The 19067-nt window shown below is 38.2% G+C and overlaps 1 protein-coding gene across 6 annotated transcripts; it reads right to left on the reverse strand.

The window, feature by feature from the left end:
* Window positions 1-491: 491 nt before the first annotated feature.
* FAM237B (family with sequence similarity 237 member B) lies at window positions 492-18951 on the reverse strand. Of its 6 annotated transcripts, XM_061165558.1 has the most exons (6): window positions 18868-18951; window positions 18246-18343; window positions 8121-8346; window positions 7919-8001; window positions 6262-6623; window positions 492-5790 (listed from the first exon to the last, which is right to left on the reverse strand). In XM_061165558.1, the coding sequence occupies exons 5-6, from the start codon at window positions 6618-6620 to the stop codon at window positions 5769-5771; spliced, it is 381 nt and encodes a 126-aa protein (XP_061021541.1). In that variant the 5' UTR covers window positions 6621-6623; window positions 7919-8001; window positions 8121-8346; window positions 18246-18343; window positions 18868-18951; the 3' UTR covers window positions 492-5768. The 6 variants fall into 6 exon arrangements, with proteins under 6 accessions (XP_061021541.1, XP_061021543.1, XP_061021544.1 ...); XM_061165560.1 differs by lacking the exon at window positions 8121-8346 and having other exon boundaries at window positions 18254-18343; XM_061165561.1 differs by lacking the exon at window positions 8121-8346 and having other exon boundaries at window positions 7919-8004; window positions 18254-18343.
* Between the last annotated feature and the right edge of the window lie 116 nt (window positions 18952-19067).

Below are 19067 nucleotides of genomic sequence, written 5' to 3' on the forward strand. Positions count from 1 at the left end.
CTTCTTCACAGGCAGTCCTAAGCACATAGGTTCCATGTAAAGGGGAGTTGGGGCTTCCCAAGTGGTGCTAGTGGTAAAGAACCTGTCTGCCAATGCAGGAGACTTAAGAGACATGGGTTCAATCTCTGGGTCAGGCAGATCCTCTAGACAGGCATAGCAACCCACTCCAGTATCCTTGTGTGGAGAATCCCATGGACAGAGGAGCCTGGAGGGCTACAGTCCAGAGAGTCGAAAAGAGTTGGACACGACTGAAGCAACTTAGCATGCATGCACACATGCAAAGGGGAATTACTGAGACACAAGAATGGATGTGGAAAGGAACATGCAACAGTGAGAGGGCCCATACAAAAAGCACCAGATACACTCTGGGTACATCTGAGATGCGTACAGAACGGAGATGAAATGTCTGTGACTAAGAGAAAGGAAGGTTTACCCCATTTTGTAGACTGTAAATTCCTTCCTCAGATTCCAAGCTCCCTAAAGACAAGACAGAGACCATATCTCATTCATTGTGGTAACCAACACCTTAGTTAATTACTGAATAAGTGTGATGGTAGCCCCAGTTCCTGGCAGCCTTTCCCTCAACTTACGCAAATACAGCAAAGTCCTGAACTCAAAGGGAAGGTTCAACCAACAAAACACTATACAGGGAATGCTAAACACAGACACGTTATGGTAGTTCAGATGCATTCACTTCATAAGAGTGGTAGACTTTCTCTAAAATGAGGCATAAATACTACTACATTAATATGACCAGAGAGTAGAAATAGAATTGATACTACTTGGGTGAATATCATTTTTTGTATATAGTACAACTTGGTATCTCCAGATTTATTAGGACTGACTGTCATCAAAAAAATCTGTGCCTTCTGTAGAATTTCTCCCTGTTGTTGTAAATCTCACCCATCAGAAAGAGGAAAGGTAAAATAGGGCAGGTTATTACCTAGCAGCCATTTAACAGAGGAAGAAATGTATGTGGATGAAGGGTAGTAAGGTTGCTTAATCTAGACACTTGTACTTGGTAGACAGACAATATCCAAGATCCCATATTATAGTTCTAGGCACTCAGCAGTGAGCCAGCAAATCAGTCCCTCTGTCTGACACTGTCACTAATTCTAACAAGTCTCCGTCTCTCCTCACATCTGTGCTCCCACTACATCACTCCTGAGCCCATCCGGCCTGGCTGAAAGGTGGATAGTATATTTCCTTCCATGAGTCAAGTGAGACAAAATTTTAGCTCCCAAACTTTTGCTAATAAACTAAATGAAAAAATAGTCAAGAAAATAAAAATGGAGTTTAGGAGCCCAGATGAAAGTGACTTCAACACTGTTCAATAATGAGAATTTTACCACATGAGGGAGGAGTTCATTACATGATTAGATCCTTTCAGCCAGTGCTTGCTCATATTGGATGAAAACTGGTGAATAATTAGGTGAACAACTATTGTTCTTCTGTTCCTCAGTCTGCCTCTGGAACACAGGGTGCATTTCATATCACAGGGAAAAACTATGATGTTCACCCTAAGTTTCTGGGGGTCAAATATCCAGTTTATTTAATCATTCCAGACTATGAATCTGGCCAGCTCTTTCTGAAGTGCTGAAATTTGTTAGTATTCCTCTATACTGAGACCAACAGAACCAAACAAAAATTTACAGGTTTAACATAGATACATAGAGGGTATAATAAAACTAGTCCCTTTCATTTTTACTCACCTGCGGCCAACACAGCCTAAGCTTACATCAGTCATTGGCAGCCATGTTTCATGACCACTTATATTTATGTAGATAGTTCCTTTTCAAGGAAATGTAACATAACTTCCCATTCCCTAAAGTGTGGGTTATGCTTAATGCCTTGCTTTAAAGCATACAACATAGAAAGAGAAGGGAAAGTAACTTTATAGCCAAGAAATCTGGTAAATACTACCTTGCATACTAAGTCACTTCAGTCATGTCTGACTCTTTGTGACCCTTTAGACTGTGTAGCCTGCCAAGCTCCTCTCCCTATGGGATTCTCCAGGCAAGAATACTGAAGTGGGTTGTCATGCCCTCCTCCAGGGGATCTTCCCAACCCAGGGATCAAACTGGCATCTCTTATGCCTCCTGCACTGGCAGATAGGTTCCTTACCACTAGTGCCACCTGGGAAGCCCAAATACTACCTTAGCCAAGGTTAAACACCATCTGTGAGGTATGTCATGTAGACAGCATGTACCCTTGATATGAAGTGTTGAGAACAGTGCTTTACCTCTGTAGTTTTCATCCCCCAAAACCTATAACCCTCATCAAAACCTGAGAGAAACATCAGGCAAACCCAAATTGAGGGACATCCTGCAATATACCTGGCCAGTATCTGGAATTATCAAGGTAATCAAAAACATCTTCTTAGAGTCTAAGGAGACATGACAACTCAATGTAAATGGTGTCCTGGATGGGATAGGGTTGAGTGGGGAACAATTCATAGTTTTCTTTTTCCTTATTCCAGATCATCAGACTGGAACAGCAAGAGGACATAAAAGGGGGAAAATTAGTGGAATTCAAATAAAATATGAAGTTTAATTTAGAATGTATCAATACTGGTTCATTAGTTACGACAAACATACCAGACTAATGTAAGATGTTAACAATATGGAAAAATGGGTGAGGCGTATATAAGAACTCTCTGCACTAGCTTGCAACTTTTCAGCAAATTTGAAACTACTCCAAAATAAAAAGCTTATTTAAAGTTAAAAAAAAATTCTATAGGAAGAGCAGAGGAATTTTCAGCATAAGCACTCAGTAAATTAACCATTGTATCACCTCATGAAGAAATATTTTGGGAGCAATATTAGATGGTTTTATTTGTTTTGTTTCTCTGTACTTTGAAGCATGTGGGATCTTGGTTTCCCATCTAGGAATCAAACCCATGTCTCCTGCAGTGGAAGCAAGAAGTCCCAACCACTTGACTTCCAGTGAATTCCCAATATATGTTTTGCTATCTTTTTTCCCTCCTCAGCTTTCAGCACTCTGGAAAATAACTGGTTTTGAATTAAGCTATAAGAGTTCAGCATATACATAAAGCTGTGAAACTTATTGAGTCTTTACCATACCACGACTGCAAGAATGGGTGGGGGTTTGGGGTTTTATTTTTTGGATCATCGTCTTGTCTGACTAGTCTGATGATTTGGAATAACAAAAAAGAGAACTAAGAATTTTTCCCCACTCAACCCTATTCTGGCTACCATTTCTCTTTTTTTTAAAAAAAAAAAAAGCTTATATTTTGACATCATAAAAGTGATTTTAAATTAGTAATATTATTTCCTGCTGCATCTTTGTCCTACAGCAGTGACAACTCTGGGAGCAAGGATTGTGTCTGGATTGCTCAGCAGTGTATCTCCAAGCTCAATGAATTTGTGTTGGATGAATAAGTGAACGATGAAAAAAAATTTTTTCTTCTGTATACAGATGACATGATTTATGCCCAAAACTGGGGGGATTTAACAGAGCATTATATCTAAGTACCATCAAAGAGACTTAAGATGGACGGCTCTAAAACCAGAATGCTCAGTTTAGGAAATATCCTTATTTTTAACTTCTTTAATAATCCAAGGTCGCATGTAAATTTAACTAGGAGAACTAGGAAATCATTTTCAGTTAATCTGTTTTGGAAGGTTAGAAATTAATTTTATTAATATTAAAAAGCTCATCATTGCTGCAATAAAATTTTTATGACAACAAAGATTGCTGACAACTGGTTGAATAATTTTTTAGGCTAAAATGACATGATCTTGCTTTATGGCATTCAACTTCTGAAGTTCCAAAAGAGGACTGTTTTCTAAGGAAAAATCATGACCCCATGCCTCTATAAAAGGAAATGAATTTATCAGCTTCATGGGTATTTGGTCATTTTTATAAGAGAACATATGGTCTACCCTCTAACTAGTTGCTTTTCTGAGCTTAGGGATCTATCTGTAATTGGCAAGATCAAATATTCTCAATCTAGAAATGTATAATATTAAACTTAAAACCTCATATTATCTGTAACCAGTTATTATACAAAACTTATTTATATGAAATGCTACTTGTAAAAAAAATACCTGAAAGCTATGCAGTCCATTCATTCCTTAATACTGGAGTTTCTTGACCTAGGACTCATGGGACCCCTGAAATTATGTACAAAGTATGAGTGTATATATATATAAAACCCCTAGTAAAGGGTCTATAATTTCATCAGAATTTCAAAGTGGTCCACAACTCAAAGAATGTCAGGCCCCCTAATTCAAAATTTATTCTTGGATCAAATCAAACTATCAGACAATTCATATTATTTTTGATGCTTTTGAAACTGTTTGTATTTAATTGTGTTTGGGTGTGCTGGCATCAAGTTACATTGAAGGCTATCTGTCATTGTTGGGATACTTGAAAACACAATGCTTTAACCCATGGCAGCCATTATAAAAAACCTATGGGACAGACAGACTTCTATTGATCCTCAGACCTAGGAAAAAGCTAGGCTCGCAAACATATTGCTTGGTCCCCACTATGAGTCTTGAAACCACTCATGAGCCCCAATTCACATTGGAAATTCAGACTAAATTTATGGCTACCCTTTATCAAAGGTATAGAACTTTATGACATACATTTAAAAGCTTTGATCTAAAACTTTAACTGCATATTATTTGTTTCCTATTTCTCATCATCCCAATCTCTTAATCTAATTCATGTTATTCTATTGTTTGGTATATTTCTTTAAATTCCACATCCTTTTTAGAATAAAATGTGTTATATAAAAGGAAATATAAAAACAATTTTTGTCTTCTAGAGACAAAAATTCTATCCAATTACATTTTACTAAAGGGCTTCCCTGTTAGCTCAGTTGGTAAAGAATCCACCTGCAACACAGGAAACCCCAGTTTGATTCCTGGGTTGGGAAGACCTGCTGGAGAAGGGACAGGCTACCCACTCCAGTATTCCTGGGCTTCCCCTGTGGCTCAACTGGTAAAGAATCTGCCTGAAATTGCAGGAGACCTGGGTTTGATCCCTGGGTTGGTTGGGAAAATCCCCTGGAGAAGGGAAAGGCTACCCACTCCAGTATTCTGGTCTGCAGAATTCCATGAACTATAGAGTCCATGGGGTGACAGAGTTGGACATGACTGAGTGGAGCTGGACATGACTGAGTGACTTTCACTTTAATTTTGCACTTTACTAAAATGAAGTTTCTTACTACTTTTCTGTTCATTATTCCTTTTTTTAAAATAAGGACAATAAAAATGAGAACATAAAATGAAATTTTAGTCCTTAATGGATAAAAAGTAATATATAAGATAGCTTGGTGATGAGACACATATATCAGAAGCCACAGAGTATACTACATCAAGATTAAATATTACTTTTTAGGATAATATTGGCATTAATTTTGGCACAGTTTTAAGGTCAATATTATATATAACACCAGATAAAATTGGTTATTATTTTACTCCACTGATCATTGTATTAAAATATATATATTGTATTTGCATTTAAAGTGATGGTTTCTTTTAAAAAAAAGATGCTTTACAAAGATGCCTTCTAAATAAAAAATTATTGACAAATTATCCAAAAGTATAGAAATGATGATTCTAACAATTACACATCAACAAAAATACAACCTTCATCAATATTAAAGAACTGGAAATAACAATTTTGATAAATGCTGTAGGAAATATTTGAGCTCATAAATACTGACACAGGGTTAAATTTTCAGGTTGGTGTCATCCTGCTTGAGGTATTTTTCCATGTTCTCTTAAATGTAAAACTCACGTTTTATAAAATCCAGTCCTGTAAAGTCAGAGAGGAAAAATTGTTAACACTTATTTTAATATGATTCTTAAGTTTCCCTCCCTTTAAGCAACCCTACTGAAAAAATTAATTTCAAAAGTCTAAACACATGTTGATGTTTAAAGTTTTTTTAACAAATGTAATATGAATAATTACAGGGCTAAATGACTTTCTTCAGAACTATTCATGGGAAAAAATAAGATGATATTTATTTAATGATTACCAAAATATATTCGAAGATCATTTAGAATCAAGTATTTGCACATCAGAGCTCCCATGGCTTCTAAACAATATAAAATCAGCAAAAATGAAAATCAAAGCTGATCATATTAGGAAAAATACGGCAAATTTGCTAGCTTATTAGATAAACTTTAAAAATCAGAAAGATTAAATGTTGAATTTTTAAGAAAACCAAACTGTTATTATCTCAGTACACATTTAAATTCTTTTATCTTCTGTAGAAAATTATACCTGGGAGACATCAACTGTCTTCTGCCCATTCCATGAGATCTTGAAAGCAAGCAGTCTACATACATGTCCCAGAAATCCTGAGCTATGCTTAAGAAGACATTATAATGTCTAGGCCACTGGGATTTTTGCAGGAACAACATGAAATTCCAGAAAGCATCCACATTGTGCTCTATCTTGAGTTCCTTGAGCTCTATCAATGTCAAAGAGCACGTATTCCAGCACTGGGGATCAATGTCTTCCATGATCCCTGGGTTGTTGCTGGCAAGTACCCCCTTTTGAAATTCAAAGTCAGCATGAGTCAGATGGATCAGCAACATGCAACCCAAAGGCAGGTAGAACCATCTTGTGGCAAAATCCATATTCTGTACAGAAAAAAAAAGGAATATGTTTTTAGCTTAAAAAGAAAATTATTCAATTACTTTATGATCTGTTTAAACCTAAAAATTATAAATACTTATATATTTGGTTTTCATCAAATCAAAATTGCCTACTATGTATTTGCTGGTTTTCCTTTAAGTTTCTGACTTTCAGACCTCCCCTCAAAAAGGACATTAGAGTAACAACTTTACCAACATTCTGATAAAGTCTTCAGGAGTCACTGAAATCCAACACATGTTTATGAAGTTGTGATGAGAGTCATTTCATCAAAGATCTTTGGAGCATGTGCTCCAACCTTTTCCTTTTACAGTAAGGTTAGAAAAATTCTCTTGATATGGTTCAGCAAGTTCTTAGGTCTTCTGTCTCCCTATCCAAGACTCTTACCACCATACATTTCAATCAAGAGGATCAAAATGCAGCCCATTTTATGTGTAACCATACAAAAAAGAGTGTGTGGTTGTGTTTCACTGGCGTTTTCCAATCTATCAAGTGTTGAACGCTCAAGCACCATTTTAGGTTTCAAAGTTACTGATGAACTTTTGAATATTCATTAAAAAATACGTTATGCACTGATATCTAGTGGATCCCTGGCTTTTCTCAAGTTGTTCAGGAGTCTGAAGACAATAAAGATGATAGAAGCTAATATGACATGGTGCAACACAAATGACATTCAAGAAATGTCATTCAAGAAATTCAAGAAAAATTCTGATATTTTCTCATGATTCTGTGCACCAGTTTCTCTAAAAACTGACTGCTCAGTAAATGGGCCTGAAGCGTATAGATGAAGTCAATGTCTAAATTCGCTTTGAATGGCCATACAGCTAATCATTTCAGGCTGGCACTGTAAATGTCCCTGACACAACCTTTACAGCCAGGAGTGGAGCGTCCAGGATAGATCCAGGAGATGGGACTCACATTCTTCCCTGGTATATATACCGCGGTCCTTCACCACCCCCGCCCCTCCAGCATCCCGCCTCCCCGCCAAAAGAAATAAAGTTAGGTGAAAGAGACAAATCGAGGGAAACATTTAAATTTAGGTTATTCAGGTCGTTTCACACTGTGGAAAATTGTGCAGATTTCCCAAATACAGCTAACACGATTTCCCCCAAATTGTGCAGATTTCCCAAGTAGAGCTGACAGTGGCCAGTTTATGGCACAAAGGGACTGAGTGGGACCAGAGAATTTTCTTCCCCGAGAATTTCAGGTTACTTTCCCGATCCAGTGCTCTCCTCCCGGGTCGGGTCACCTGCGCGTAGAGGGAGCCGGCGGGGAATGGTACCTCTTGTAGGCGGCAGAGACAGATGTCCTGGTGCGATCTCCTGCGTTCGTTCGCTGCGCTTCCTCGAGGTACGGGGGTGGCTCCTGCTTGGGGGGGACAAGAGATCTCAGAGGGGACTCCCATCCCCTGCCCAGCCAAGCCCACCCCCTGCAGGCAGGTGACAGGCGAAAGCGGTGTTCTGGGACCTGCCGCGAGCGCTCACCGGGCACTCTGAACTCGCCCTGCGGAGCCCTCTAGGCGGCACCGTGCTGCGGAGCCAAGTGGCTCAGGCTCCTTGACAGCGGCGCTGCGGAACCTGCTGCTGCTGCTGGGGGCTCCGCACTCAGCCCTGCAGACCGAACCACGCGCCTTTTCTAGAGACCGAGAGCCGGCAGAGAGTGGGTGGCTGCGCTCAAGGCCCCGCCCTCACCTTGCTCACCTCCGCAGCCCTGAGATCCAGAAACAAGAACAATGTGAAAAAAAGTAGTAAAGTCACAAGACCATCTCACTAAAATACGATAGGTGAAAAATCCTAAACAAAATATTATCGAACCAAATTCAGCAGGATCTAGGAAAATACACATCAGCATCAAGCTGGGATTATCCTAATTAATGAAAGATCAACACATGAAAATCAATTAGTGGATTCACCACATAAACAAACTGAAGAGAGAAACCATTGGATAAAATTCAACACCCATTCAAGATTAAAACAAAAATCAAACAAACAAAAATATTCTTAGTAAACTTAGAAGGGAATTTCCTTAATCTCTTAAATGATTATAGTTCCCAACAAATGTGTTAGGTATATTCTTTTCTACTGTCAAATAATGCATGTTAAAACTTCTAGAATTATATAGTTCAAATACATAAAGACAAAGCTTAGTAACTAGTCACATTGATATGACATGGAAAGAAAACAGAACTAATGTTTTCGGTATGCCTGCTTTTGGAGGGTGACAGTAACAATATGAAAAACAGAAAGGAAGATTAGTGGGGAGGTTAAACTTGATCCAGGATGTGTTGCATTAGAATTGATTCTGGATCTTCTGGAGTGTCTAAAATCAGCTAGAAATAAAATTAAGTTGAGAGATCTCTGTTTTGATAGAAAATTATTGCTCCCATTAAAGTATACACTGATAAAGTTAAGATGAAGATAGAAGACTATGCCCAAACTTAGGGGTCCATGAACTTCAAATGGAATCAGTGAAGGAAGAGATAGAACAATCAATCCATATAAGCTCCAGGTGGTATGATGTGACAGAACCAAAGGGAGGATGCTGTAGTGTAAATGTTTGTGCCCCTTCAAAATTAATGTTGAAATTCTAATCCCCAGAGGTGATGGTATTAGGACATGGAGCCCCATGGGAAGTGTTTATGGGATCAGTGCCTTATAAAAGGGGCTTCCCTGGTGGCTCAGGTGGTAAAGAATCTGCCTGCAATGCAGGGGACCCAGGTTTGATCCCTGGGTGGGGAAGATCCCCTGGAGAAGGAAATGATAACCCATTCCAGTATTCTTGCCTGGAGTATTCCATGGACAGAGGATCCTGGCAGGCTAGAGTCCACAGGGTCACAAAGAGTTAGATATGACTGAGTGACAAACACTGCCTTTAGAAGAGGCTCCAGAGGGAACCTGGCCCCTTCTATCAGGTGAGGACACAGCCAGAAGAAGGCAACCCAGAAAAGAGCCTTCACTAAAACCCAACCATGCTGGTACCCTGATCTTGGGCTTCTAGCCATCAGAACTGTGAAAAATAAATTTTTGTTGTTTATAAACTAGCTGGTTTGTGGTATTTTGTTATGTTATCCTGAATGGACTAAGACAGAGGATATAGCTGAAGAATCGGAACACTAGATAGGTCTCCACTTGGAGAACTGGTCTAGAAAATAATATTTTTCATGTGGCAAACAGAAGGAGTGATGAAACTCAAAAGTGCACAGTTTATTTAAACATAGCCATGATAAATTCATGTAGAAGCTTAGATTTAACAACTTGTTATTTATAAAGTCAACTAATCCATCTAATTATAATTTTGTATAAAACAAACCCTGAATAATATGCAACTTTCCATGCCAGGTATCATGTTTACCAACATACATCACCAGCAGCAACATATTCATCACCATCTTATCATGATCCTCTTATTCCAGCATATGCCCGTTGTCCCCAGACTTCATCATTCAAGTTATATCCTATCTCTCCCTTTCTCTCTGTTATGTTAGGCCCTGATCCCACTTCAAAGCCCCCTCCATTTAACTCAGCCTTCCTTCTGCAATTAAGCATCCATTTTTCACTACAATATTTGGCATCTATTTGTACTTGGCATCTATGACTATATATATTGTCTTTTCCCCCCATGAGAACATGTAATCTTTCCTACTATCTTCAGGAAATATTAAATACTATCTAAATACTAAAAATACTATCTTTATTTCATGTGCTTCTGGTGACTGGCATATGATGCAATCAGCACTCAATAAATATTTTTTAGCTGATTTCTCCTTCATATCCATGATATTCACTCCACTTAGGGAGTTCTGTCAGCTTTCCACAAGGCACACCCAAGTCTTTCAGAATTCTAGTATTGCCTGTGAAAATTTCCTGGGTTAGTCAGGCCAGTAGCCTATTCATTTGCCCCCATGCTTCCTACCTTATGATCACTTATCTGACACTTCTGTTTACCCTATTTCTTGTTTATATAGCTTTATCTCCAGGAAATACTGCCATAATCACACTCCCACAGAATTCAGAAGAGCACTCCACACACAGCAAGGACACGTTGACTAACTAATGTTGAATACCCACACAAAGAGTAATTTTTCAATTCACTGACTTTCTGACTCATTATAATGAAAGACGTTAATTTAAAACATCTACCAATGTAATGGCCTCTAGTAAACCTTAATAACAATGTATTTATCAAAATGTGATTCAATGACCTTAGGGAGAAAGACAGCAGGAAATGAAGTTGAAACAAATAAGTACCCTGCAGAGAAAACAAGCACTAGCTGACTGCTGACAAATTGAAGGGGAAATAGGCAATTTTTTTTTCAAGAACATAGGAGAAAAAGATGAACAAAACACTGACTCTGAGGTAGGAGAAAAAGAAAGAGTTGAAGAGAGAAGTTGAAAAAAAGATCATATAATCTTAACCCTTGGCAAAAAAGACCACTAACAGAAATATTTTGTCATCATTTAATAAGTACAAGAAATAAAAAGTTTGACTTAGATTTGTTTATCTTTGGTTTATCTAACACAGCATATGTATAAACATGTATTCCAGCATCCTTATTTTACCTCTTTGCATTAATTTTTAGTGGTTGTTTTAAGGATCACAATATATATCCTTAACTTTTCACAGACTACTTAGGGTTAATATTGAGTCAATTCATGTCAAATACAGAAATCATTCAAGACAGTTCATTCACTCACCCTTGCCTGTTTTTGCTAAAGTTGTCAAATGTATAGCATCTACATATATTAAAATTCCATGATAGATACTACAATCTTCAATGCTCTCATCCCTACCCCCAACAACAAGATCTGAATTTGCATCTCTTTTTATTTCTCTTTAGCCTGTAGTACTTCCTTTAGTGGGTCTTCCCTAGTGGCTCAGATGGTTAAAGAATCCACCTGCAATGTAACAGAGTTGGGTTCGATCCCTGGGTTGGGAAGATCCCCTTGAGAAGGGCAGGGCAACCCTCTCCAGTATTCTTGCCTGAAGAATCCCATGGACAGAGGAGCTTAGCAGGCTACAGTCCATAGGGTCGCACAGAGTCGGACACGACTGAAGAGATTTAGCATGCATGCACGCACTTCCTTATTATTTCTTATAGTGCATGCCCACTGTCAATATATTCTTTTAGTTTTCTTTTTCTGAAAATATATTTTATTTCACCTTCATTCTTGGAAGGTAATTTTCACTGGATATAGAATTCTGATTTGTTGCAGTCCCTTCCCCTCCGGCACTTTAAAGACACTCCACTGTGTTCTGGTAGTCAGTAATTCAAATCAAATTCAAATGCAATGTGTCATTTTTCTCTGACACCTTTCAAAATAACTATTTCCCCTCAAATTTGATAATAATGTGCCTAGGTGTGCGCAGAGCAGTTCTGATGCTTGTTGGGGCAATCTGAGCACAGATTGGAAAAGAATCCCCAGACACAGTGTGTTTTAGTTGCTCAGTCATATCCAGCTGTGACTCTATGGACTGTAGCCCACCAGGCTCCTCAGCCCATGCAATTCTCCAGGCAAGAATACTGGAGAGAGTTGCCATGCCCTTCTCCAGGGGGGATCATCCCGACCCAAGATGGAACCTGGGTCTCCTAAATTACAGGCAGATTCTTTACTGTCTGAGTCACCAAGGAGGCTCCAAGACACAGAGTACTGCAGAAAAGAGTGAGTGTATTAAGAACAAAGAATAGAGATAAAGTGGGTACTGCAAGTGCAGCAGGCCAACCTCCTGACAGACCAGGGAGAGTCAAGCGCTTTCGAGAGTTAATAGCCAATTTTTATAGCCTCAAGATAAAGAAAATTCCTGTTGGAAGATTGGTGTTAGGTGACTGGTTGGAGTGCTATAAGGTGTCTACTGTAGTGGGCATCTTTGTCTAATTGGGAGCCATGAATTTTGTTAGTGATGATCAACGGGGCTTTTGGCAACAGTTACAAAGGGACTCAGTCAGCTTTAGAGGTGAACTTAGTTCTGGGTTTCCCTTCTGTGACCTTGGGGCAATGCCTTGAACCTGTAGTCTGGGGGGCAGGACTCAAAAATGCTAACTACCTAGAATTAGGCCACATTTGGCAAGTTAGGAGCATAATCCTACCCTCACATCAGAAGTCAGGTGCAAATTCCAGAGTTTTCAGGTCACCCACGCTTCTGATCAACTGACTACCAATACAGGGGTTTCCAGTACTCCCCAAAGTATTATTGTTAGCTAAAATGATTCACAGAACTTGTACTTGCATGTTCAGTTGCTCAATCGTGTCCGACTCTTTGTGACTCCATGGACTGTAGCCTTCCAGGCTCCTCTGTCCATGGGATGATTTTTTATTGATTTGACTGTACCAGGTCTTAGTTGCAGCATGCAGGACTTTTCATTGTGGCATGTGGGCTCTTTAGTTGCAGCATATGAACTCTTAGCTGAGGCATGCTGGATCTAATTCCCTAACTAGGGATGGAACCCTATAATTATAATTTTATCATAAAGTATATAAATCAGGACCAGCCAAGTGGAAAGACCCATAGAGTGAGGTCTGGGGGTCCAACACACAAAGCTTTTGTGTACTTAGAATGCCCGACCTTCCAGGCACATTACTGTGTAATTACCTAATCAGGCTCACCTCAGCGACTAGAGTTTTTACTGGAGTTTCATTACATAGGCTTGATTGACTGAATCAATTTTGAATATTTTGACTGAATCATTGGCCATGTGCTCGAACTCAATCTCCAGCCAATCCTGCCCTCTTCAGAGACTGGGCTTATAACACCTAACTCAAAGCCCCAACCCTGTAATTCCATGCTTGGTCTTTCTCATGTGGCTAGCCCCCATTTTGAGTCATCTTATTAGCATAAATTTAGGTGTGGGCCCAGAGGCCCACCATGAGTAACAGACTTTCCTATCACTCCAAGAAATTACAAAGATTTAGAGGTTGTCTCCTAGGGACTAGGGACAAAAAAACAGCCAAATTATTATTAAACAGTGTGGTTTTCTTTGTTGTTATCTCATTTGAGGTTTGTTAATGTGTATTTGTGAATGTGTAAATTTATATCTTCCACCAAATTTGGAAAATATTCAGCCACATTTTCCTTAGATATTATTTCTGCCCATTATTCCCTTCTCTCATCTCCTTCTGGGGTTCTAATGACACCTATCTTAGAGGTTTCAGTATAGTTCCTGAAGCTTAGTCATTTTTACTTCATTATTTTTTTTCTCTGTGTTCCTCAGGTTAGACAATTTCTATTAATTTAATTCTTTTGTTTTTTCTTTTCTGGCTGGCATCTAGGATTTTAGTTCCCTGACCAGGGATTGAACCCATGCCCTCTGCAGTGGAAGGCCAGAGTTCTAACCACTGGACCACCAGGGAATTCCCAATAATTTCTATCTTCAGCTTTGCTGATTCTTTCATTACCTGCATTCTGTTGTTAAGTACATCTGGTAAATTTTATTTCAGATATTACAGTTTTTAGTTCTAGAATTTATATATTTTTTGTTATAGTTTCTATTTCTCTGTTAGGTTTTCTATATTTCATTCATAATGCACGTATTTTCTTTTATGGCCTTGAATATGTTTTATAGTAACTGCTTTAAATCATTGTCTGTTGGTTTCAGCATATGCAGCATCTATGGGTTGATCTTTGTTGATTTGTCTCAAAAATGAGTCACAATTTCCATGTTTCTTGATTTATTAAGTAATTTTAGGTTGTATTCTTAACATGTTATTATCCTAGCAACGTTAGGTATATCCTTAACATATATTTTCCAAACAGACTGGAGTCTGTAATACTCTCAGAAAGAATGTTAGTTGTGGTTTCTCTCTCTCTCTCTTTTTTTTTTTTGGTATGTTTGTTTGGTTTAGCATGCAATTGATGGATTGGGCTATATTTTGGAAGGCTGACGGCTTAAAGTTTGTCCTGTTCAGGCGTGATTCAGGCATTGGCAGAAGAGTCATTAAAAAGATTTAAGGATTCCTTTCTCTGGATCCCTCCTACTTTGGATTTTCCCCTTACTTTCAAGCAGTTATGCCAAACTCAGTCCTCTACTCTTCAAGCCACAAAACCTAGTGTTCTGTAGCAGAATTTTAGCCAAAATGCAGGGAACAGACTGAATTTTGTCCTAAGTTTCGAAAACAAGGGATCTGAGCACAACCCTTCTTACAAACTGTCAACTGTGCTCTAGAATCTACTTACTTTTGGTCATTCTCCAATGCCTCACTTAGAGTTTACCCATGTCATATGTAGAAGGATAATCTAATATGAGCAACTCATGTTAGAATTCCTCCATCACCCTCATTTTGTAGGTTAAAAAAAAATCTATAAAAGGAATTTATTAGAATTGAGTCTCACTAGCATGAGAGTTGAGTTGAGTTGTGGTAGTAAGACAGATGCTACTGGGTAATTTCCTTAAATTTAGTAAATACCACTAGTTTGAATTCATTGGCATGACAGTCGGTGTTAATTAAAATTCTATTATTTCTATAAGCATATGTTATAAAAACTCAAGAGTATAATTGTGAAAACATCAACTAATTTCATAATTTTTAATAAAAGAAAACCATCATGCACTTTACTCAACAAGTATCTAATGAACACTCACTTCTTGCCAGATGCTGAGCTAGGTTTGGAGCTGTAGTGGAAAACAAGTAGACAAAGCACTAGAGGTAGGAGACAGATAGTAAACAAGTAAACAGATATATAAAGAAAAGGGACCATTTTAGATAGTGGCAAGTGTTATGAAAATAACAGAAGATAACTGGGAGGTGGCTATAATCTTAGACATGGTGGTCTAGAAGACATTTCTGAAGAGATGACATTTCAGCTGAGACTATAATGACATGAAAGAGTTGGCTAAGGGGACTTCCCTGGAGGTCTAGTGATTAAGACTTCACTTGTCAATGCAGGGGGCGCAGGTCTGATCCCTGGCTGGGGAGATCCCTCATGCTTTGCAGCCAAAAAACCAAAAACATAAAACAGAAGCAATATTGTAAAAAATTCAATAAAGACCTTAAAAATGGTCCACATTTTTAAAAAATCTTTAAAAAAGAGAAAGAATGAGTTGGCCAAGAATATAAGAAGAGCTGGTTATGTCAGAACATGGCAGGCAAAGGGAATAGCTAGCAGAAAGGTCTAAAATTTGGTATATGGGTAGTGTGTCGTGTTAAGAGAATGTCATGAAAAAACTGTCAGGGACCAAGTCATGTGGGGCCTTATAGCTTTGCATTTCACTCTAATTGCAATGAGGAGATATCAGAGAATTTTAAGCTAGAAAAGAAAATTATCTGATTTATGTTTTCAAAGGATCCAACAGGTTACTCTGTGAAGCATGAACCAAAGGGGTCAAGGGTAGAAGCAGGTAAATCAACTGGGAGGCTTCTACTACAGTCCAGGCAAAGGATAAAGGTAAAAGTGAAGATGTGAGAGGGTATTGGAATTGGGAAATATTTAGGGGGTTTGGCCAACTGAAACAACTGGATTCCTGATAGAACTGGTAGGAAGTGGGGGTTCATAAACTTCCTGTGCTTATATGGATGAATTTTGCAGAAGCCTTGAATGCCCTCAAATGGAATGAAATTTTTCTATATATATTCACAGGGACTTTGGGTTGGGAGCATACACAAGTTTCATCAAATTCTTAAGTGAATTTAGAGTTGTCTCTGGAAAGCAAAGTTAGGTGCTTCCTAACACTTTACCCTCTGGATTTTCTTTTTCCTTCCTTTTATGTTTATGACTATGTAAAAGCAGAGAAGAGAGTAGAGACTGAATTGTTATCAAAGAATTTTAAATTTATATAAAGAAAGGATACATCTTGAGAGTCAGCTCTCTTTTTAATTTTACTTCACTGAGTATATAAGTACATATATACAAGGTAGACAAAGACTCAAAGAACTCAACTTTCTGTTTCCAACAACTTAACCACTCCATAATGTGTGAAATTCTCAGACATTATGACTAGTACTAGCATAGTGATTTTCATAAACTTGGGCTACAGTTGTTAGTAAAATGATACTTATTTGGGGATGATATATCCCACCTTTTTTATTCTTTTTTCCCTTTCTGATATGTACAAGAAATAATAATAATATAGCTCTGACTTAGTGGTAATTCCTATGTGCCTATATAAATTAAATGAGTCAAGATCACTCAATTTTATATCCAATCTAATTCTGCTGCAGACTTTAATATATAGCCTCACAGCAATGTTTTACAAGTAATCTTTGTTTGATTTCTTGTCTCAACACTTTAATGTTTTAGGAGAAAGTAATACAAAATTTATGTAAATATTGATTTTTCTACTCTGTGAACTGTAATTTCTACACATCATAGATCTTATTGTCTTTTAACAAAAAAGAGTGCTTATTAGCTAATGAGACACCATTTTCCTTTGATTAAAAGGAAGAAACTACCTTTCATCTATAAGAGAATTTTCTGTCAGAAATATTGCATGGCAAGATGGGTAATATTACCAAGATGACATTTCGTGTGAAAGATGATTTCCTTAATGAAGAGATGTAATCATTCCTAACTGTTGGAGAGGCAATTTACAGAGTAGGCAAAGAGAAGTCCAAATTTGAAATCAATGGCACACAGGAGAGTTTTCATAGTCCAAGATCAGTCCTCCAAGATTTACTTGAAGGATTATTGTTATTATTTCTTTTACATACCAGAAAGTGAAAAAAAGAATAAAAGAGGTGGGAAATGTCATCCCCAAATAAGTATCAGTTATTATAATAGAAAGGTTGTAAAGAGAAAAATTCATATTAATTCCTTCTCCAGTTCCCCATAACTAAATTATTAATTAACCAGGAAGAGAAATGACAAGTTTGAGATCACACACAGATGCAAGAAAGAACAGAAAATAATGTGTTAACATCTTAGTCAAATTCAATTCCAGCTCCAAGTTTCTTATGTTTCAAATAGGGAATATCTTAGGATATTGAATGACAAGTTACAGCTGAGATATCAAGAGGACAGAGATACTTCATACCTAAGTCAGGTGCCAGAACCAAATTCAGATTTTTAAAGGAAAGGATCACAAAATTCCTGAACCTCCAGATTCTACATCCCGGATGTGTAGGGATTAGGCTATACCTGTTCCCTCGTGCTCATTTGGATGTGTCTCCAGGAAGCCTACTGAAAGGAGCCTCTGAGAAACCTACTAAGAAAACTTATTGTCTTACTTCTGCAGTGATGATGCAAAATGACTGCAGAAAAACTGCTTTGACAGTAATGTCGGAGAGGTTTTGCTGTTTGGGGATTGGCCAGCACTCTCAAATGTGACCAGGTAAAGTCTACATGAGGGTTTCCCATGGCATGGAGGTGGGTAGTATATGAGGAAAATCTCATCTTGGGTTCAGTACAATAAGACTACAGAAAAGGAGCAAGGGGTTCAATTCACAAGGATAGGATCTATGTGGACCCCCAAATTCTGGAGGGAGCAAGGGCAGAGAGAGTCTAAATCTACCATTCAAATAGAGATCTATCCATTAGGAAATCAGAGGTGAGAGGCCCCAGTGATGGGACTCTTCCAGTACCTACAAAACCATCCATGAAAGGGTCAGCCCTAAATACTTCTCAATCCCAGGACCTCAAATCTAGCCCACCAAACAAAGTTTGAGTAAGGATTTCCTTACCTTCTTACCATATTTTTCTTCCTCCCTTTCATGCTCCAACCAAATCTGGAAAGGTCTGAAGCCAAGGTTAGCAAGCGGGCAACTAAATTCAGTAATAGCTGAGAGAGAGAAAAGATGTTACTGTAAGTTAAACGTAGTTTCAATTACTATACAGGAAAGTGTGTTAGTCACTCAGTCATGTCTGACTCTTTGCGACCCCATGGACTGTAGCCTGCCAGGCTCCTCTGTCCACAGGATTCTCGAGGCAAGAATACTGGAGTGGGTTGCTATTTCCTCCTCCAGGGGATCTTCCCCACCCAGGGATCAGACCCCAGTTTCCTGCATCGCAGATTCTTTACCGTCTAAGCCATCAAATCCAGATAAGTGTTTTAGGCCTTAAAATGTTTTCAGGAATGCTGATTATCTAAGAAAGAATAGAAATCTTTGAATTCTAACTCAGTGGTGGGAGAAAGCTTCCACTATTGAAAAAATTTAGAGAGATAATGGGAAGCAATATATATAATATATATGCTTTATTAGGCCTTATGCCTAGGGCTTGTTCAATGTAAAAGTAACTAAATCATTCACATATAAACCTTATACCAACTCCATCATATAATGCTCCCTAGAATAAACAACTTACCCTTTATTCTCTCCAGAAACAGCCTTCTCCTTTATTCTACTGCCATGTTCTTCTAACTCATCAGAAACTGTTTCAGCATTCTGTAACGTCAAGGGTAGGAGGGGTGATGCTTAGCATAACTACAAAACACTGTCAATTTCCCCTGGCCTAAGTTTTGTTACATACTAGGGTTTGAGCTTAATCTTTCTCACTAAGAAGTA

This window comes from Dama dama, chromosome 18 (genome assembly GCF_033118175.1).
Source record: "Dama dama isolate Ldn47 chromosome 18, ASM3311817v1, whole genome shotgun sequence".
NCBI classification, from domain to species: domain Eukaryota; kingdom Metazoa; phylum Chordata; class Mammalia; order Artiodactyla; family Cervidae; genus Dama; species Dama dama.